The sequence below is a fragment of the Ursus maritimus genome, unplaced genomic scaffold, assembly GCF_017311325.1.
Source record: "Ursus maritimus isolate PB19 unplaced genomic scaffold, ASM1731132v1 scaffold_6, whole genome shotgun sequence".
Classification (NCBI taxonomy): domain Eukaryota; kingdom Metazoa; phylum Chordata; class Mammalia; order Carnivora; family Ursidae; genus Ursus; species Ursus maritimus.
Genome location: NW_024426774.1, coordinates 67,365,153 through 67,388,399, shown reverse-complemented (window position 1 = coordinate 67,388,399; position 23,247 = coordinate 67,365,153). Strand labels below are relative to the sequence as shown.

Below are 23,247 nucleotides of genomic sequence, written 5' to 3'. Positions count from 1 at the left end.
AAATTATTCTTAAAGAGAAAAGCTTATACTTAACAACAATGACAAAAAGGGGAACAGGGAGGTGTGGGCAACCTTCCCTAAAGGCTAACACAATGGAGGGCTCAACCACAGAATGGACTGCAAATGGCCTATAAATAAAAGCTAAAGACTGATTGACAGGCTATTGTCCGATCATCCAACCAAGTACTTAATTTGCTTGGGCCTGTTTTAAGTACCTATAAACGTAAATGTCCTATAGAATACATATTAAGAACATACAACAATTAAAATTGTTGGCTATAATGCCTGAGAAAGACTTCAGAGGCTGAGGGGAGAGAACCAATATATAGGTTCCAAGCAAGCATATGTGTGGGAAGATCGTGTAGAAAATGAAAGTAGAAATATCCAGTTCTCCTGTAATTACCACAAGTGAAATTTTCAGCGCTACACAATGTAGTCATGTGCAAGTTTGAAGTTTTATATGGAGAGGGGATTTTTTTCTTTATTAAATATCATTTCACCCTAAGATTTAAAAAAAAAAGCAGTATCTTTCACTCTAGACATTCCGAAGAAATTCCTTCTTATGTGTTGGCAAATACACATAGTAGTATTTAAATACTTCCACAAACCTGGGTTCAAATTCTACTTCTAGGCAACTCACTCAGCCTTCCTGAGTCTCTGTTTTCGCATCTGTAACATGGAAACACTAATATCTCACTCATCTAATTGTAAAGATTAAGAAGCCACACCTGTGAAAAAGAATATCAACATTGAAGTCCTGGCTAAAAGGCCAACATGACAGACAGCTCAATGTAAAATTCACACACTTCCCGACTGCAAATAATTTTTTAAAAAGTTCTGTAATGTAAAATGATTATAGAATTGTCTTAACAGTGAACCCAAACATTTCCGCTAAGCCAGTATATGGTACAAATACATTCCGAAGTGTTGGCTTGAGGTAAAAAATAATATTGTAGCTTGATTATATTTGAACATCATGCTTATTTAATGATTTCACATTTAAGCCCTTAACACAGTGTCCGACACATAGGTACTCAATAAATGCCATTATTTATTAAGTTACTAATTATGATGCTGATGGCACTAATGAAGGCGGTTTATACATCTCTGAACAGAGAACAAAGACAAGTGCCAGGCCAGGAGACAGTTGCTTTCACAAAAACTCTTTGCATAGCGCCCTGTTGCTGTGCATGATTCAAACTTGTGTCCTAGCAAAAGTATAAATAATTCTGTCTCAGACCATCCAGCTTCTCAAAAATAAACAGACTCGTGCGTGTCCAATTTATAAATGCCAAAGGTCTGCTGTGTGGTACAGTACATTAGCACAGGACCTTAAAGGGCTTGGGCAAGTCTTTTTCCAGTCCTGGAGCTTCAAGGGGCACCGATGGTGAGCAATGTGAGTAGTAGGTGTAATGAAGTAAGAGTGGGTAGGAGCAGGAGAGGCGGGGGAGCCTCCTGCAGCCTGCCTCAGAATGTTAATAAGCAACCTCTAAGGAACCTGGAAAAAGTGGCCTAAATATTGCCAATGCCTGTCCTACCCAGGTGGGCCTTACGAGGTCCCCTTCCTTATAAACCCTTGAGCTTCAAAGAGCACTTCGGCTGATCTTGGGCACTGTTGTGAGAAGCGAGATCTCATGTGTGAGGTATTTATAACCATGCATGGGATATGAAAAGCCCTCAGAAACGGTTAAAATAATTATTATAACTATTTAATATTTAATATCACTGTAATTACTGTTTAGGTGAGATGTTTAACCTCCCTAAAACCTTACCTTAGTTTTATCGTCTGTAACATGGAGCTTAGTACAGCAACCTCACCACTTTGTCATGAAAATTGAAGAGACGATCTATGTAAATCTCTTAGCTGATGCTTAGCAAAGGGTATGCCATGATTGCGAGCACCGTGATGTACCCTAAGGACATACATAAAATAAATAGGAGGGATGCTATTTCACCTAAGTCCATCTGACCCCAAAGCCTGTGTCCTTAATTACGATGCTATATTGCTTCTTGCTTATCCTCAAGAAAAACCACAATAATTAATTGCAAAGGTCAAGAAAGGGGCCCTTTTAAGGACGGAAAGAGAAAGCCACATTAATGTGGCATTAACAAGAAAGCTTGATTGAGCTAATGCAGTTCCAAAGTAGTATTGGAGGTGCCCTCCAGTGTGTCAAAATACCGGGCCAACAGCAGCACGGCGCCACGAAAAATGTGCTTTGCTACAAGAATCAAGGTTTCGGGGGCACCTGGGTGGCTCAGCTGGTTCAGCGTCTGCCTTCGGCTCGGGTCATGACTCCAGGATCCTGGGATCAAGCCCCCCAGCGGGCTCCCTGCTGCTCCCTTCTCCTTCCTGTCCTGCTCCCCCTTGCTTGTGCACACACACTCTCACTCTCTCTCTAATAAAATCTTAAAAAAAAAAAAAAAAAAAAAAAAAGAGAGTCAGGATGGCAGAAATGGCTCTGAAGCATCTCTGTACAGTAGTAGGGGTATCTTTGTCCTAAGACCAACTCATTTCCAGTCTATTCTAATTTTGAACGATGGCTCAAGAGGAATTGTTCAGGATTAAAAGGAGAAACTAAAAACTACTGTGACCTCTGGGTTACAGTAAAAGAGGGCTGGATCCGCATTATTACTAAATTCTAACTAAATGGAACCACCCCTGAAAGTAACAGTGATATTTACTTTTGAGATCTATAACGAACCAATGTAATATTACCCACAAGTCAGCCATGGCCGCTCTGTTCTTTATAGATCTAGAAGGGCCGGTTTAAATCTTTCCAATTCCATAGAGGATAACAATCTAGCATTCTCATTCCCTAGTTTCCCAAAAATCCAGTAAGCTTTTGACTTCTGCTTCTGGCTTTCGTATCTAATGTGCTGTCTCTGACCCCAGATCAACAGTCCCACTCCATCCACAGAATTTTGTCCATGCAAGTATTTGCGAATTTAGTCATATGAACATTCTGGTGCCATGCAAAGCCCAGTTTTCTACCGTCTTGATGGCTGTAGCCCCCCACCCCAACCCCTGCTCCAGAGCAAGGCAGACACACCACCTTGATTTTTGCATTGGAGCTTACAGATGACCTTTCAGAGCCTTTGATGGCTCCACTTATACTCCCAAGTAGTCTCTCCAAATATTTCTTCAAACAAATCCAGAGAATTCATATTTGTACAGTATGACCCGGCCTCCTGCCATCGCTCATCCTGGTCACAGGAAGGATGTTATGTTCCAGTCAACTTTATTCTCCAAGAATTTGGCACTAGGACTCCTAAACTCAAGTGAGTCTCTCCTGGGTGTTGGAATTGCTCAGGTGTGAAAAGCCAGGTCCAGGAGTCCCTTTTCCAATGTCTATGATAGCAGGGAAAGCCAATCTGCAGAGAGGGAAATAATGAGAGCTTTCTGGGGAGCCAAGAGAAAGCAAGTCATAGCCCCAGTGGAGACCAAGAGTAAAGATGCTGGCTTGTTGCTGACAGGTTTCCCAAATATGGCTCTCATGAGGTCAAGTCTTAAACTTTCTCTGGCCCTTGTGTTCCTTGAATGATACACTTCGTATCACTTCTTTCATTAAAATTAGTCTGAATGGGTTTATGCTTCTCTGAAGACCCAAGTACTTCTTCAGTGAGAGAGATGTTCCAAACTTAGTTTCTCAGATGGTTCTAACACAGGGAGCTCTTGACCAAGAAGCCCAACTTCTAAGAAGACATCTCAGCTTCATCCCAGGCATACCCTGAAGAGGGACGGCCATTGAAGGCCTAGCTACAATGAGGTGAGGTCTTGTGAGCAGTACCTGACCCTTAAGAACCCACCTCAGCACTTGTAGGCACTTTCTCCTCCACAGCATAAATGTCACCAGCTCTAAGAGCTCATCTTGTCTAATCACTATCCTGTTGGGACATGGTAAATGGGCACCTTGTCCAAAAGGCATTTGAGCACCTGATTCAGATTTCCAGGAGCCCACACTTTGCTGTGGGAGGACTAGGGAAGGCTATCTCTGCTGGAACATGACCTCCTCTCAGCTATTCCAAGCACACAAGCCAAGGCCTGTGGGTGTCAGAGCTCAGCCATTCATTGTCAAGGGTGAGCAGAAACCAGCATGGGGGCTTTCAGCACCTATATCACCTGTCCTCAAGCAACTGCAGATTGGAAGGGTTGGGGTCTTTAAAGCTGCATCAGAAATAAAAAGCCAGTAGGTGACCCACACACCACCAGTCTCCATCTTGAGCCTAGGCATGACCACATGAAGAGTCTTCTCCAGTAAGTCCACGGAAGTTCTCAGATTTCTTTTCAGCATGTTGCTCCAGGCTTTCGCCTGTAGCCAACTGAGTTGCTATGAGCAATAAAACTTGTCTTCCCTAGCCTATTGTAAAAAGTGTTAAACTGGGAATTAGAAGACCAGATCTAGAAACACTAATTATCTGTACGGCGGTGCTGGCACATCTCCCCTGAGCACACTGGTCTCATGTGTGTAAAAAAAAAAAAAAAAAAAAAAAAAAAAAAAATACTCACATCAGTTTGTCTCTAAGATTACTTTGAGCCCTAAACTCCTATGATCCTAATGGTGGAAAGGTAAACTTCAAATAATAGGTTTAGAGGGTGTAGAAAAATTTAAACATAGAAAACCTATGCCTGATGTGGAAGAGACTCCAAAACTAGTACAATAAGTGGAGGAATACAAAAGAAAACAGAATCGTTGACTGGGAATAAAGAACTTGAACTCTGTTCAGTTGTGTAAGTTGGTCCAAGGGTTACAGAGAAGCAGAAGGAGAAACTTCCATGCCCAAGGTCAGAGAGCAGGTCCAAGACAACTGGGCATGGGGAGGAGACATCTCACGGGGAGAGAGGGTGACAGTGAGATTTTAACACACTGACAACGGCCTTGCAGTAAAGAGACCAGATGAAGACCGATTTCTGCAAAGCCTGGGAATCCAGTGGAGACACCAGGAGAGAAACAATAGTTTCATAGCTCTAATTGTCTTTCAATTCTTGTGTGGGAAACAGAGTAACAGATGTCAAGTCTTACTTTTACATACTTAGAGCCTGACTGTCTCTGTTCTGCACTGTGGCGATTGCCTCCAAAGTCGTCTCTCTCCCCCAGCTTGCACCCATCCTCTGCAGCAAAGCCAAAGGAAGGACTGTAGAATGCACGGTGAACTCTACCCTCCTGCTTAAAATCCCTTCATTCCCTCCTCCTCACCTCTGGCATGACACTCGTGAACCTTCTGAAAAAGGAAATCACCCCGCTCCCTTCTAAGAAGTTCACAGAGCCTTTCAGCCCACGACCTCCTTCCCAGGGGTCATCTTTCAAGTTCAGGTTTTATGCCAATGCAAATCTAGTCTGTGTGTACAGCTACTCGGCCAGAGGAAGTGAGCCTAACCCACAACAGCAGGGGTAAAGCCCATGAACTTGTGTTCTAGAAAGGTCCACTCACTCTATGAGATCACATCTTTGGGGGAATTTGAAAGGGAGATGAAGAGAGGGAGAAGGAGACAAAGTGATAATGCCCAGGAACAAAAGCAATGGTTTGAAGCCATGAGGCAGAAGCCAAGAGTGGGAAAAGTCAGGCATCAGAGAGAAATGATCTCAGTGGGAGTAGACACAGCTGATAGGGGGTCGGCCATGGAGCTTGGAATTAGGGAGCGGTAGATATTCATGTACAAGGAAACAACTAGGAGGGTTGCTCTTGAGATCCCAGTACGACAATCAGAATAAAGTCCTTATTCTCTAAGTAGCCTCGCTGTTCATCCTCTGAAAGGATTTCTTATATCTCTTCCTAATGGATCCTTAAAATAATCTCCCATTAACTAAAGTAATGTGAATAGATCTCGGCTCCTCACAAATTAAAAAAAAAAAAAAAAGAAAGAAAATCCAATAAAGACTGCTTAACCAACGGGACAACAGACACTTGCCTCCAGTTTCAATGCTGTCTCCTGCTTTAAAAGGCTACTCTCAAAGTTGGACTCCTCTCTGAAAGTTTCTTTTCGAGTAAATTATCTGGGCAAGGCATATAAGCTGAAAATACACAGCTCGGGCATATTGAAACATGATCAGGACATGGGAATAAAATCGGAATCATGAAAGAACAGCAGCAATGATTTGTCAAATAGCAACATTAAAGGGTAGAGAGAGGGGGGGCGTAGGTGTTATATTCAGGATTGCAGAGGGTGGGCAGCTGAGTGAGACCATGTAGGATCAAGACGAATCTTTGCTGAGAGACGGAATGTATTTGAAAGGACAGCCCTGATTGGTTGTCTCTGATTATGGAAACTTTTAGTGGCCTTGGTAGCAGGATAAACAATAGCAGGTGGCTGCTTTCAAAGTAAGATTTAAGGAGGAATATCAAGAAGGTTAAAAAGCAGATAATGGTCAAAAGGAGAGAAGAGATAAGATAGGAAGACCAAGGAGAGCCTGCTCAAAGCCCCTGGGGGCAAGGAATGGGGTCCCAGTGGGAGAACAAAGGGCAACACTCTGCCTAGGCTGACCTAGCTGTGGTCGGTACTGGGATTATTCAATTGTAACTAGTTTGCTAAGTGGCCACCTGAGGGCACTGTATTCCTTGCGCTCAGAAATCTATTTTTTTCCCCATCAAATAAGTTTATCCTTTAGCAAATTGAGGATAATTTAAGTAATGCCCTAAAGAGGGGTGCCCATGGAAAATGGGGGCCAAAGACAGTCCTTTCTGCCTATGTTTGTTGTTTTACTAGATTAATATATGAGCAAGACTGAACTTAATTCAAATCCCTGGGTAACTGCAAGGATGAAATAACATAACTTTGTTTAAATCTATTTAGTGCTTAGCAGAAAGTCAATAAATATTAGCTCCTTCTCATACACATACATATACAAACATACAAATGTGCCAAATACAGGAACAAGAGAAGGAACATAAGGAAGAATTACATGAACCCTTTCTCTCTCTAAAGGGGGCAGGACTCAGAAGTCCCACAATGAATGTGCAGCTGCACTAGGAAATCATTGCAGAGAGCAAATTTATGCGGCTCTTTTCATTGCATGTTGCAGCTTGTACATAATAGCCAGAGGGAATAGAACACAAACAGCTGGGAAATAAAGATGAAAGCAAAACTCTATCAGCAGGGAGAGACACAGAACCCCCCGAGAACTCGGCAGTGCTACGAAAGATAATTTAAACAAGGTCACCTGCATGGAATTCCTCTTCTCTGAGAAAGATCATTAGACTCCTGCCCGTTTCTGACCATCTCCAGCGGAGTCAAGGTGGGGAATGGGATAAATGGTCCCTAGCTTGCAAACGTCTACACTAAATCCCTGTCTGTATAATGACACAGAGATACAGATAAAAGCGTGCGTTATTATGAAGGCCCAAAACATTATTAGATGGCTGAAGACAAAGAAATTCTGCTTCAGCACAAGCAGAGCTTGTTGAAGTTCCCCCCCAACCTCAGTCTTGTTTGGCAGATTTTGTGGCTTGATGCTGCCCTCTAGTGTCTTTCTATGGTATGGTAACATGAGGAATAAAAATACTTCAAATAATCCTGAAGCCACCAATGTCTCTTTGAGCCAGGCCTGATAAAACAAAACAAATAAAATTCTAAAATACAATTAAAACCAGGATTTGTACTAAATTCAAAAGTGACTTAAATTTTGCTTCAACGTGGACATTGCATCCTTTCAGGCTTCTGAAACACATGGCATCTAGATTAGTGAGTGCTCTTCAAAAACACAGACACCGGCCGTCTCCTGCACATTACTGTCAAATGATTACTGCTTCAGTCTGTCTGAGGCAGGACCCAGAAACTTGCATTTTATGGACCCCACCACAGGACTCTGAAGTAGTCCAGTTGGCTGACCTCACTTTGAGGAGAAATAAGATTATGGCAGACACTTAAAGTAGAGTGTAAATAGGATAACTTTCTTTTCATTCTTTAAGGGGAAATATACATGAAATAAAACCACCGACCAAAATAGGTCACCTTTCGTGTTTCCCATATTTGGAGTGTCTGAATTCTACGTGATGAGCATGCTAAGAAAACAATGCTGGTCAATTCAGAGAGAAGAGGTCCTGTAGATGCTCTCCTACATCGGTTAGCCCTCCCTAATTCCAGTGGGCATCCAGGTGGGAAGGAGAAAATGCCTAGTTGTTTTACTCATCCTTCTGAAATCCCTTAAACACACCTTCCTCTAAAAGTCCTCCTGTTCTCTGTCCCCTAAATGACCCAAGTCCATTTGCTCCATGGGACAGAAAGCTTCTCATGACAGGAACTCTTTCTTCCTCTTCAAAAACTCAGTAAATACTCCTCATCTGACCAAGGCCTCTCACCACACACACCAAAATTTGGTAATGATGGAAGCTAGGCGATGTGTTACCACATGCCCACGCTCTCAAGCTCCTTCTAGTCAGTGGCACACGCAGCAAGCGGCTTCTTTGGGGCGATCGTCGCCACTGGATCACACATTCAATTTATAAGCCCACACCTTTGGCTTTTAATTTTTAAGTTTTAATTTTAGGAATTTGCTTCCATTTTCTGGCATAGTCTGATAAATTTGTAAACATGCAGGAACTTTATGAGGAGAAGGGGGATAGTCAGTATGGAATCTCTATTCACCTGGGAACTTCGCTTCAAATTTAAATAGTGTTTTGGTTTTTTTTTTTTTTTTTAAATACAGATGCGCTCAGTCAGAATTCAATGCTTAGTATCTTAATATTATATAAAATGCACTTTTTAACTCATAGTTTTAGTTTTTGCATTGTGGATAAAGCCCTTCTTACATTCGGAATCATGAAACACTGACTATTTTAATCAAAATCAGCTCTGAAGGTCACGTAGACCTGTAAAAGTCCCCTCCACCACCAGAAAGAAAGCTATACCATGACCTCCTATTACCCTCATTTCAATTTTTTTAATGAGCCATAAGCAAATATTTACCTCAGGAGACAGAGCCCTAATTGTCCAATGAGATAGAACCTTACTTCGCTATACCCTCAATGTGTACGTAGGTCTGTGCAGGTCACATGCTTCCACCAACCACAAACTGCTTCTTTTCCAGCCACTTCAGTGTCCCGCACAGTGTCCACAGTTTCCAGTGACATTCATTTATGCTCACTGAGGTCTCCCCCTCCACAAACAGGACACCATCTAGATTTAGCTTTGGTGGCAGGCGTGGCCAGCACACTAAATGTCACAATCTCTCCCTTTCCTTGACAATTACCACCTGAACACCCTGAGCAAAACAGGGGTACTCACAAAATACGAAAACACGGAAAATGCACTCCATTCACTTTAGTCAGAAGAAAGAGAAAGAGCTTTAGCCTGTTAAACAGCATTTCCTTTGAATTTCATTTTCCTTCCTGAGCTAAGCTATTAGCTGTGTGGACACAAACAGGATCGCTTTGAAGTTAACAAGAGGCCCACTCTGAAAGAAGGAAGACAGCCATTATCACACATTTTATGTGTTGGACAAATAGAGTCCTGGGATTGTAAATATATTCTTCAATTACAGGACGTGAAACACTTTTCTTTCTTCCTTCACCTGATTTAGAAAGAGCCTTTTTTTTTCTAGAAAGAGTTCTGTTGGATTTTCTCTTTCCATTTCTCTAACTTCCCCATGTATTTACGTTTTGAATCAAAGGAAAAGATCCCATCAATACAAATCAACAGCCCTTATCAAGCAAAAATGTGAGCACAAAGCCCCTGCAGGGCTTTGGGATGCATAAGGGTAGAGGAGCAATGGAGGGGGCGTGCGTCAGAACGTGGGGTGGGGGGTGTATTTACTGTGGCAGTTGTTTTATCCCTGGGCAAGCCATTCAAAGCTCAGATTTCTACATACATAATAAAATGCTGATAAAACTTCATCCAATGCTTGCTGCCATGTTAAATGAGATGGGATATACGGATATGTTCTTAGTGAATCACAAAGGCTCATTCAAATAGAAGCTTCTGTTATTTTCTCCCGTTATTGACATGTTTTCTAAGCATTTGTCTTGCTCACTTGAGAAATCAATAGGGAAGGAAAAAGTCTGTTAAACTTTCTTAGCAGCTGGTGATGGAAGCTGGTGATTGTGTGTGTGTGTGTGTGTGTGTGTGTGTGTGTGTGTGTTGGGGGTAGGATGTGGCAAATTCACTGCTGGAGACACCAGGGTATAGGCCAAGCTCAGACCCCTATTGGTCAGAGGCTTTGTAAGTATCTGGGAAACCTCACCAAGGAAAGAAAACTAATAAGCCCTAGAAGAAACTCCTTAGGTACATAGCTATCCTGACCCCAAATCGATTAAAAACTGTAGGGACTAAAGAAACTTGCAAACAACCTACTCATCTTTAAAGTATCAAGTCTAAGAACATGTTTTCTCTTTAAATTTTAATCATGCATGCATTCTTAGAGGTCGCATTTTTTGAGCTATTAAAAATACATATGTTTCTGCCACATTAAAGGGGAACAGAGGCTTGTGTGTTGTATTATTAATCATGTGTTGGAAATGATATTCTGGTCAGTCCTTGCAAACAGTAGATACACACACTGCAAAACAAAGGACCTGCCATGTGAGTGGAGCCCATGTGGGTTCGTCCCTGTACTCTGACTCAGGATGCACTTACTCTTGAGGTCCAAGTTCCTGGCTCCCGCGGTGATTTGTGTCGTGATTTTCGTGTCAATCTTGACAGTGTGGAGATTGCTGGTGTCCCTTGATATCATCACATTGTGCCACTGATTGTCGTTGAGAGGTTTATTTGAGCTCCCTTTGATGAGGTTAGCACCATTTCCCAAATCAAACACGTAATGTAAGTACCTGGGAAAAAAAGCAAAGGTTGAGAAAGTGCCATCACTTTTTGAATTTTTGATGGAGTCCAACTAGATATTAGAAATGGAGATCTTTTCACATGTGGTTCCATCTTTGCTGGAAGTCTGAGAGTGAGGTGTATAGAGGCTCGGCTAACAAGAGAATAAGAAACAATATGATTTCATCCAAGAGGATTACTCACTGTCTGCATTATAGTAAATAGTGAAAATTTATTTTTAACATCATGGTCTACAACCCACCTTATGACATTGGAAGGTCACCTTTCACTACTCATTCCCTATTTCCACCACACCCTTCATCTTTTGCCAGTTTCTCGCACCTGCTCTTCTTTTGTTTTGAAGGCCTGTTTCTTATACAGGAAATGTGCACTCATCCTTCAAGACTCAGCTCTGATATCCACTCCCTGCCTCATACATTTTCCTAATTTCCCTAAAGACTTCCCTGAACCTTTCCACATGATCATCTCAGGCAACTTTTCATAATGCTTTTCTGTTATATCTATGTGTTCACCTGCTTTCGAGCCTAGTACATTCTCCAGCCCACTGTAGCTATGCTATAATGTCACTGATTAAATGAATGAGTACCCAAATCAATTAAAAGACATCAAATTTTCCTCACCGTTTCAAGGAAATTTTACAAAAATCTTTCCTTCTAAATTCTTCGAGGAATTCTGATATAGAATTAAGTTCGAGTTAAATGCGATTTTGTGGAATTAAAGTAATCTGATTATTTAATATTAGATATTTAAATAGCACACATTTCTATACATTTGTAGAAACTCTTCTGTAGAATTACAGTGTGCATAGTAAGGAGACCCACATCTGAAGTATACGATTCATGGAATGCTTATCGTGATTATAACTCAGTATTACTTGTACCTTGTGTATGAAAATGTAGGTAGAGAAGACTCTACTGATTTCCTATTAACTTTATAAGATATCTTCATAAGATAAGAAGTGATCTGAGCAAATACATTATTTAAGCCACTCCCCCACCCCCTGCCCATCGCCTTAGAAGCCAACACATCTGTTTAACGTATATTTTTGGATACCGAGGTCCATTTTGAAAATTTTTATTTGTCATTGAACTGACATATACTCACCCTTTAACTAATTCGACCACAATAAAGTCATTTCCATCCCCACTATTATATAGAATTAGTCCATCTAGGGATGTTGTCTTGAACTGGAAAAAAAGATGCATAGAAGTGTAGGCTTGCAATGTAGCTAAGGCAACATAGCTCGATTTGGTCTTGAAGGTGACAGGGTCTGCTATGATGTTCCTGAAGCCAAATCTGGCATTGAGCTCGCAGTAATCTATGTCCCCATTTTTACACAAGTCAATGTATGCCATTCCATTAAATGTCAGGCTCTGCAGGTGTCCAATGAAGTTGGAAGGGACAGAAGAAAGATACCGGCGTTCCGTGATGATGCCAGTCTCTATGTTATGGAACTCCAGCCTTGTGTGATCGCCTGCCATTTGACCTGAAGGGAAGATAATGTGTGATTATTTTTTTTGTATCCGAAAGAAACGCCCAACTTTAGACTTCCATGACAATATCACATTTTAAAATACAAGGATCCAAATACCCTTTGACATTCAGTTACATATAGTAAAAACATGACAATGATAGTAAAAGGTGAGGCTGGATACTTAATAAAACTTCCTTAGGTCAGGTTTTAATTTCTGTCCAAATTATAGCCTTAACAAAAATCACCTTCAATAGGCAAAGTTAGAGAATTTTCTTAAAAGTAGAAGAAATAAAGGAAGCAAGAAATAGAGAAAAAAAGAGAGGAAGGAAGGGAAAGAAGGAGAGAGAGAGAGAGAAAGAAAAAGGAGGTAAGGAATGAAGGAAGAAAGGAGGGCGGGAAGGAAGGAAGAGAAGGAGGAATTAAGGTGATGATTGTCCTAAATCATTTCATTAGAAAGTGATACATCCCAGCTTGGTGAGGATGTGCTTTTCTTTATAAAGAAAAGCTCTTCAAGAAAAAAAAAAAAAAATGCTTGTATATTTTCCTATACTCAATAGATAAAATGAAAGGCTGATTATTCTTCCAACAATGAACCATGAAAATGTGTCCAAAGGTAAAAATGCACTTTTCACCTTCCCTTTTCTGTGCTGAACAATTCCCATAGTCTTTGCTAGAACTCGCCTTCCAGCCACTGCAGAGTTTCTGCTGATCTCTTCTGGACCCATGTTCTTTTCATTGCACTTATGTTTTGTGCTCTAAAGCGGGTACACTACGCTAAATCAAGGCATGCCCGATTTTGAGAATATGAGTAAAATTAGCACACATTACCATAAAGCACAATGTATGAAATTTGGTTGCAGATTTATTTATTGATTGACTTTTCAACTCAGCCCCCTTGCCTCTGCATCCCACCAAATTACTCTTTCAACCCCATGAAAGCCCAAATAAATCCCATCTTTACCTCTAAGGTGATTATTGTAACCTACCTATACTGTTGAAGGTAAAATAAAGATGTGAACCTGTTTTTCAGTGTACAACATAAAGTACTCTTAACGTTGCTAGCGATTTGCTCCCAGTATCTTGCTCTTGTCTAATTAAACTGCCATTTGCTTTCTTCTGAAACTCAAAAAGGTCATTTAAATTGCAATCAAGTTCTTCCAGGTGCCGGCTTCACTACTCAATTTGGCATAATTGGAAAATTTATCGAGCTTGCCCTATCCCGTCATCCATGATATTAATGAAAATATTAATTAGAACCAATCCCAGCATCAGCCCCTGAGAAAATGCACTGATCCTTCTTCCCAGGTGTAATGAAGATTCAACAACCATCTCCGTGGGCCCCCCTTGACCAGTTTGACAGATTTCCATTTCCTTAGTCAAGACAGTAAAATATTCGATGGCATTTTGAGGAAATGCTAGTAAGTGAAACATAAAAGGCATACTTTTTCTTGCGCAAGAAAAACTGTCTACATACATAATTGATTTTGATGCTTATAAACTCATTGGTGTAAGAAACTCTCCCCTGAGCTGTACTTAATTCCGCTTAATTTCCACACCTCTTTACTAGTCCTTGATCCTGGTAACAGCATTCTTGCCATCCCTTGACATGTTCTCTTTTTAGCTATTAGTTTTCTCTTCCGATTCTGTGTCTGCAAACTTTTAATACAAAAAATATGACTGTAAATAATTTCTCTCCTCCACCTTCCTTCCCATGATGCCTCCTTCTTGTCTGTCTGATGTAAAAATACTATCAAATCCCTAACATTTCTGGTTTCTTGTATGACATCATTTCTCTCTCCTTCTTCAGTTCTTTTGTTCAATGACCTCGATACTATTCTGTGGCGAACTACCTCACTGTTAACAAATAAAAGGAGCCTTTAATAATTTTCAAATAGCACACCAGAAACATTGAATTAATAAGTTGTATAGAAGGAACAATATAAAAGGCTGAAAAAAAAGTCACTTGGACTTTTATACTTCCTTGTGTTGATTTTTTATTTTTTTCATTATATTAAAATCTGAGCCTTAACTCAATGAACCCACCCCAAGCCTGAAACTGCCATGTTTTTTTCTTAAAAGCTCCATTAGTGAACCTATAGACAGTAAGGAAATACCACCCCCCTAGCCCACTCCTCCCCCAAATTTCAAATACTTAAAATTAAATATCTCAAACTGTCAAGTTCTTGATAGCTCTGAAATAGGGAAGCACCTTTGGTATAACAGGACTGAGAAGTTCAGTGATAAAAATAACACGTATTGTCGGTTTTCTTTTCTCAAAGGAATAGAATATGCATGCAGAACATAAATAATAAAAAGGTAGTAAAACAGTTTGGGAGCAACCATGGCCCAGTTACAAGAAAAATCATTATGGTCAAGAGTCTGTTCTTTCTCTAATAAGCATACATAAATCGCATTGACAATAACAGCAGATAGGCTTGCTCACAAGAGAAAATTAGCACCTCAAAGCCATTATCCACTAAGAAGACATTAACTGCTGCCTTCTAAACATTCTTTTTTTTCCCCCTCAGAATTTACTCGAGTTTAATCCTCTGGCAGTAATGTGCCCACCCCCACTATTAGACACATATATTGATTATGAAAAAATAAAGGACATTAAAGGAGAAAGATTTTTTTAAGGTTCCAAGCCTTTAAAAATGCAGTGTCTTCTCCAGAGATGGGGTGAGTTAGCAAAACGCTTCTCCAAGGGTATGGGATGGGTATTCCAGATTGAAAATACTCACCAACGAGAAACAACCACTGGACAGTGTGTCTGCACGGAAGTCTTACTATGCAAATCAAACCTTTATACCCAAGCAGATATACAGTATCAGCTATTCTATGTTCAGTCTTGCTCAGAGGCTACATTTTGGTTGCAGAACAAAATAACCCCCAGACGTACATCAACTTGCTAATTCACTTGAAGTTATTCAATGTGTGGTGTATCTAGGGTGTCCGGTGTTGTGTTAGGTCATGAAGAGAGAATATCGTGACGAGCCGACTTGGCTCCTGTTTTTACAAAACCCATGGTATATCGGGGAAAGGCAGACAACAAGAGGTAAGGAAATAATAAAATATATAATGATAAAACCCCAAAAACACTTCCTATGAATTTGATAAATAGGGAGTTGTGTTGGTAAGCGTGGAATCGGGGGCCTGAGTTGATATTTAAGTTAAATTCGAAGGACTAACACGAGAAAGACATGCTGAGAACCGGAGAAGCAGCATGGGGAGGTGGGTTCCGGGAAGAGGAAACAGATGAAGACAGGCTTTCAGGTGAAGAGCTAGACCCTGGGGCTGGAGACTCAGGTAAGTGAAATTAGTGGCTCACGGGGAAACGGGAAGGAGAGTCGTGGGCCAGTTAATCACACACAGCGTCTCCTGATTACATTCATCAGCACGGGAGGGTTTTCGGCAGCCAGAAGCCACGAGTCAGTGTTAGGGCGCACGCTCAAGCTCTCTGATGTAGGCAGTGTAGACTGGAGACAATTTGAAGGAGAGTTATAGCAGAAGTGGGAAAAAAAAAAAAAAAAGATGTATGAAATGAGATAATTTTACAGATATAACCTGCAGGACTTACCAGTAATGTATAGATGATGGAGAGGAGGGAAACTGTAAGCAGAAAGAGTAGGGGGTCTCCGGCAAAAGACAAATGAGACCCTGGTTTTGTGACACTCGAGAGAAGTCATTTTAGCCCTCCTTGCCCCAACACACTCCCCATAGAACCTCCTAGGAGGCGTCAGAATTACGAAGAAATGCAAAAGCGTCAGTACTTAAGGACTTCAAGGAGAAAAAGGAAATGCAAAAACTAACAGTCTCTACCAGGCCTGGAAATAACCTAACCATATCAGAGACAATAAATCAGGGGTAAAAACTCGCAGTGCTATCTCAAAAGTAAGCAAGACCCTACATTCCTTACCTGAGATAAGGGCCCAAGACCCTATCCAGTTTATACCAACGTCGGAGCCTGCCCAGAACCCCTTCCCTCCTCCGACAGATTCCTCTGCTTCGTTATAATGTTACAGTCTCCGCCCAAGGAGGAGCCCGAGCTTCATTACCATAATTAATGCCGCAGGTGTAGGTGTGCTTTCTACACCTGAGCAAGCCTTTACCTGGGATGACAAAGTTCTCTTTTTTGAATATTCCTCCTAACCCTAAATAAAAGGAACACCTCTCCTCCTGTGTAGGGAGTCACAGGCTTGGCAATTACTGCTCCTGATCTCCTTATTTGCTGCAAATACAGTCCTTTGTGGGACAACTCCACCTGGTGTCATCATGATCTGTAAGTCACCAAGGAGTGAACTCAGGTTAGCTCCATTATAGGATGACGACGCCCAGCCTGCTGGCTCGAGGAACTGCACGTGTCGTAAATGTTGTTCAGCAAAAGACACACACATTCAAAACACATAGAGTCAGAGTTTTTAGACAGACTACGTTGATGAGGGAACGGAAGGCAAGCTGAGGACAAAGCAGAAGCTGACACCCTGCAACCCCCTCCCCCTGGGAAGTATGCAACATTCCTCAGGCACTCCTGGCTGCCCTAAAGGACAAAGAAACAGTTAACCTATAGAGACCACAATCTTGCAACACTTGAGTCTCCCTCAGTTTACAAATGTCTTAGCAGTTTACAAGGACAAAGCTATCAGTAACCTAGCTTCCAGGAGGGAATGTATGTAGACACAGTTAATTTCCTCACTACCTACAGCCCATTGACAGTCCTTGAAACGCGCGCAGTGACATTCCTCTGGGAACTCAGCTGCCTCGATGTTAATACTTTGCTAAGGGCCAAAGGCAGTGCTAGCCTGACCCCCTTCACTCCACCAAGATCCTATAAAAATTCCTTTGGAAACTTCCTTTATCTCTAACCCCCCCCCCCCCCCCAAGATACGTGTTGGCAATCATCCCCCAAGCATATGGCCCACTGATATACATCTGAAGGGTCTCATGACTAAGGTGTTATTAGACGGTAATAAATGACTTTTTCCCAACAATAGCTAGCCCCCTCAAGGTCCTGGAAACCTTGCTTCCAAAATTCCTTAGAGACTTATGCTATCCCTAACCCCCTCCAAACTTGAGGGTATATGATGGGCCATTCCTCATGACTCCACAGCTGCTCTTTCTGCCCACGGGTCCTGTCCCCGTGCTTTAATAAACCACCAATTTTGCACCAACGGCGTCTTAAGAATTCTTTCTTGGTTGTCGGCTCGGGACTCTACCCCACTGAACCTCACCTAGATTCCCCAACCTCATCAAAGCGATGAGTTGAAACCCAAGGAATCCCTACCTAGGGAGCCCCATACAGCCTGTAGAACCTGGTCCCACCCAAGGCCTAGGGAATCCCTTGAGTTTCTTTCATGCCTCATGACCTTAGGTGAGTGCAGACATTCCCAAGAATGAATGGTCTGAGTGTGTACTGTGCTGTGTTCAACACAGGCTTAACAGTACATTTAACTCTGAAGAGGGGGTCAAATGTAGGAAGAAATGCATGAAGAGTGTCTACTACTTTCCTTTACTTTTTTTCCTGTTTAGTGATTCCCGACTTGCTGTAAAATCCAATTAAAAAAAAAAAAAACTCCAAAAAAAACGGAAAACAAAAACCAAAAACAAAAACACAAATAAGTAAATAGCCCATTGCTTTCCTGATTCATGGTTGGCTTCAAGTGGCCACTGGAGTGTTTGAAAAAAGTTCCATTTCTAAATTGAAGCCTCAGTGGCAAGTTTCCAATGCCCGTTTTGGAAACATTTTCCATGCTATGTAAATCGAGACTTTTTTATTCTTATGAATTGTTGGCTTTTGTGAGATCTCTCACAAAACATAATCCCCCAAATATGAATCACCTTGATGAAAATTCACCAGTTAAAGGTAAATTGATGTGAAAATAAAATTGCCTTTAGCTCTGTGCAGCAAGATGCTGGGAGCTGGGGGAAAGAAAAAGGTGAGGTCAAGGTGAGGGGGGGAATGCATAATTTGGGTGAATCATCAATATTTATTTGGTCTATATTCCCCTTCATCTTTAAACTCTGAGAAAGACCATGTTGGTTTTTACTACTGAAAAAAAAAAAGAAAAACATCAACTCCTACAGAGCACAGGATAAAATTAAATTTCTGCTCTAAAGCCTTGGGCGATTTTGAGAAAGAGTAAATGGCAAGCTAATTTACTGAAATACTAGTTTATATTTTGTTCTTCCTTCAATTCTGAAAAGCTAGCCAAGTATTTTGCCTCAAAGGGTTTTTCTTGGCAGGAAGTAGAAGCTGCTGGAAAACAATGCTTTCTCTAGTCTTTTGCCAGGGCCTGATCGAGGTTTCTCTAGGAAGGGGAAAAAAAGGAAGGAAAAGAAAAGGAGAGAACAGGTTGCATTTCAGGGCTGACAGAGACAATGGGATTACCACTGATTAGGGGAGAGGAGAGGAGAGAGAACTTTGGTGGGATGTGTAAGTGCTGAGTTCCAGCATCCTGCTCTCTGCTCAGGGTCAAGGGTTCAGAGAAAATGGGTGAGGTACACATAGGGAGACCGGACCTGGACAGCAGCCCGCAGATCCTGGCAGGAGTCAACAAAGACCCAGTCTACCACTTAGGACAGGAGCAACAGGGTTCTTGCAATTCGAAGGACAAACTTGGAAAAGTGTTTTCTTCAAGGTCAAGTGCAGAGAGAAGACAAGAGGGGCCTCTGCCTGATCCAAGGTGGGGAGTAGGGAGTGGGGGCAACGGTAACTATGATTAAATATCCTGTAAATCCAGAAAAATGCCTAAGGCCTTTCTGATTTAAATTGTGCCAATTTAAATTGACATAAAGGCAACTAAGAAATGTTCCATCTCTTGCACACCTGAGTTGGTAGAGCAAGAATATTATAATTTTAATAATACATACTGAACAAAAACCTGTTAGACAAATGCCTTAGGATATATTTGTCTTCCAAAGTTGGGAATTCTTTTTTTTTTTTTTAAAGATTTTATTTATTTATTCGACAGAGATAGAGACAGCCAGAGAGAGAGGGAATACAAGCAGGGGGAGTGGGAGAGGAAGAAGCAGGCCCACAGCAGAAGAGCCTGATGTGGGGCTCGATCCCATAACGCCGTTATCACGCCCTGAGCCGAAGGCAGACGCTCAACCGCTGTGCCACCCAGGCACCCCCAAAGTTGCGAATTCTAAAAAGGATCCCTTTTCTTTCAGATCGTAAGTCAAACCTCATCAATGGCCTGTGAATTCCTAATGAAGTCTTAGGTGCCAGAGTCCGAGTGTGAACCAGCCACAGGGACAGGAGTATCTTTGCCACAAAGAGCTAGTCCATGCCCAGGAACAGCATGATAGAAACTCGTGATGGTAGCTTAGGCAGGATTCCTCAATACAGTCAATTCTCTTGGGAGTTCCCTCATTGAATAGGTCACTCATTTGTTCCTACGTCTGTAAGCAAACTATATCCATGAAAGTATCTGTTAATTCTGTTTCCTAACATTATGATTGCTGGTAGTAGATAAATGTGTGGCCATTTAAGTAAACAAAGGAGTGATGTATTCACTGAAAGGTGAAGAAGGCAATTCACTGAGGTAGAACACAGCTCTTCATTTAGAAGCTTAATAGGAATCTATGCAATTGAAAATATAGATCTTGAATTTTCTATGAAAATTAGATGGCAATTCATTTAGGGGCCATTTCTGGAATTCTCTATATTACACTGATCGTATTCACACTCTGTTCATTACTTCTTAATTCAAAATGTGTTGCACTGATTTTTTAAAAGAATGCTAATGTTGTACATACCCACAAGTGTAAGGACGTAAGAATGGGAAAGAAAAATTAAATTGAAATAAATAAAACTAATTGTATTTCAAATGAACACTATACACTAAAGGAAAGGAGGGTAGGAAGAAAAGAAAAAAAAAAGGAGGGAGGGAGAGAAGGAAGGAAGGAAACAAGCCAAGTTATCATCCAAGTTACTTATAAACTCAGCATTTGATTGTATCTGTTAAGTGTTAGGCGGTGGAGAATGAGAAGAGTCACAAACTAATCCTAATTTCTTTTAGTTGATTTATTAATTGTAGTGGTGTGGACCACTTCAAGTAATCCTGAAACTAGTTTAGAATGATTGTTGGATTTAGCACATGAGTAACTGACTTTACTGGGACCAAGGATCCCACCATGGAAGAAGGAACATGGAAACACAGAATGCGAGAAGTCAAGAAACAATGATGTCGATATGGAGGTAGCAGTGCGAACTCATATTTTCTACTATACATGTATATGCGTGTGTGTGCATATGTATTTTTTGTAGATTAGCATCCACTCTTTAGATGATTTGGGTTTTATCAAAAGGAGGAGAAATGAGGAGTTAGTGTCTAAGGTCATGTGCAAGAGGTTGTGAATACATAGGTGCTGGTGACAAGGACAGGTGAAAACCACAGAAGAACATTCTTCAGTTCAGGGTGTATGTGTGTGTGTGTGTGTGTGTGTATGCATGCAGGTGTATGTGTGCATACTTGAACATATTTCCTATCTTTGCCTGCTGAAAGCATCAGGAAACAAATATACTGGAGGACCACTGAGCACTGCAACTACCCAGATTTTGGTAATATCATTCGTGACTAATTGAAGACTGAAAGGCTGATTCCAGGGCAGGAGTACGGTAGGTATAAGCTGTGCCTGGAATGTTCTGTCACGGTACAAGTAAGGAAGTGCAAAAACAAACAAAAACAAAAACAAAAAAACAAACCCTGAAAATGTTGGGGTGGGCCATGTCAGAATTTGACAAAGACCAACTTCATGGGACTTACACTGGCCCAAACTGGGACAGTCTGAGCACCAAAATAATTAAGTAAAGTAATTATAAACTGTTTGAAAAACAGAAACTCATACCAATAAGGAAGAAATAAAGGAAGGAAGTAAAGAAGGAAGGATGAGTGGAAGGAAAGGGGAGAGAAAAGGAAGAGAGAAAGGAAAACAAGGAAAAGAAAAAAAGAAGTGCTGGAGGTGGAAAATAATCATTTCGTAACTACCGCAGTAAAGACTGGATCAGGAGAAAATCTTCGATGGATGCTAAATCTTGGGTGAACCTCTGATGAGGTACAGGCTATTCTCATGGTTTTAATGTCTCTCCACAGTTTATTAGTGACAAGGGAGAAAACATACTCTTCATGCAGCGGAGAAACTGGACAAAGTGTTGACCAAGTGGTTACATTTAATCACCGGTCAAGGACAGGGACGTCCTGTGCCTTCAGATGGGATACTGGAAGGAGGTCACAGCGACACTATGCAATATTTCACCCTAAAATGCAACACCAGACTTTAATCACAAGAAAACATCAAACACAAAATGAGTGACTCTACAGTGACAAAAGGTGGGAGGTTTATAGATTTCAAAAATGTCAATGTCATGAAAGACAAAAAAAAAAAAAAAAAAAAAAAAAAAAAAAAAAGTCAATAGAAATGTTTCAGATGGAAGAAGGCTAAAGAGACCTGAAAGCTATATGCGGTGTCTGACCCCAGGCTGCACACTGTGCTGGAGGGGAAATGCTATAAAAGACAACACTGGGTCAACCGACTAAACTGGAATATGGATGACAGAACAGATAAAATATATTGCATCCGAGCAACATTTACCGAAGTTGGTAACTCTTTGTTATGTAAGGGGATATCGTTATTTTTAGAAAATGCACACTGAAGTAGTTAGGGGTAAAGGGCCATTTTGTATTTAATTTTTGCACAACTGGTTATGGCGGGAAAAAAAGGAGAGAGTGAAAATGTCAAAGGAAATGGGATACAATAAGAGTAAAGATATATCAGTGTTCTTTGTACTGTTTTTATTTTTTAAATTTTTAAAATTGATTTTTTAAAAGATTTTATCTATCTGTCTGAGAGAGAGAGACAGAGAGACAGAGAGGGAGGGAGAGAGCAAGCATGAGCAGGGGGAGGAGCAGAGGGAGAGGGACAAGCAGACTGTGCTGAGCGCGGAGCCCGATGCAGGGCTGGATCCCACAACCCTGAGATCATGACCTGAACTGAAACCAAGAGTTAGTTACTCAACTGACTGAGCCACATGCCCCCATACTGTATTTTTGAAACTTTTTTTTTTTTTTTTGGTAAACTTGAAATTATTTCTAAAGACAATTTAACAAAATGTATTACACCATACTTTATTTCTATCTTTTCTTCATCCACTGTAGTTCAGGACTTAGGACTTTACATCCTGAAGCATCTACCACAGGATTCATTTTGCTCAAAAAATATTTTCCAGCTTACTCTCAAGCTTTCCAATTGCCTGAAAGTCCATGAAAAATAAACACCTTAGTTGAGAGCATTGACCCATTTGCCCCCAAAGGTCATTCTAGCCCTGTCAACTACCATAAGGTTGCATGAAGAAAACAAAACTTCCCTGCCCCCTGAACATTGGTCTGTGTAGCCCCACTGGAGCCATTCTGCTCTGTCTGGAATGCCCCCCACATACTTTCATCATCTGCATCACCCTCTCTTTAAAGCCTAGCTCAAATATAATCCACTGCTTTAAGCTATCCTAAACCAGGGTCCTCAACTTCTCTTCTGAACTCCAAGAATATGAATCGCTTACGTCAACCATTCAGTCCATCACCTACTGCCCTAGACTATCAGTTTGTTTGAGTTTTAGATGTGTGTATGTCTTCGTGACATGATATTATGTCTGGGAAAGTACTTGTCTTTGACTCATACCCGTATTAGGATATTAATGAATATAAAGCAATGGACCATGAGTCAAAAAAACAAAACAACAGCAACAATATAGACAATTCTTGGTCCTCTTCTAAGTTCTGGCAACAGTGGCATTTCAAAGAAACAGAAGTCACTTAACCCCTTTGAACCTCAGTTTCCTTATCTGTAAAGTGAGGATACATATGTCCTGTCCATTTCATTGCACTGTGTGACCTTTAAGACACACTTAGGGACTGACAAGTGTTCCTCTGTGGTTTTCACATGTCCTTGTCCCCAGGAGCTATGTATTCACAACCTCTTGCACATGACCTTTGACACTAACTCATTT

At 41.1% G+C, this 23,247-nt stretch overlaps 1 protein-coding gene across 1 annotated transcript in view; it reads right to left on the bottom strand.

Moving 5' to 3' along the window:
* The window catches only part of NRXN1 (neurexin 1), a 1,086,056-nt gene that overhangs the window by 537,979 nt on the left and 524,830 nt on the right, over window positions 1–23,247 (bottom strand). The window contains 2 exon segments of the mRNA XM_040623491.1: window positions 10,568–10,758; window positions 11,873–12,254. Of these exon segments, the coding sequence (XP_040479425.1) occupies window positions 10,568–10,758; window positions 11,873–12,254 (573 nt within the window).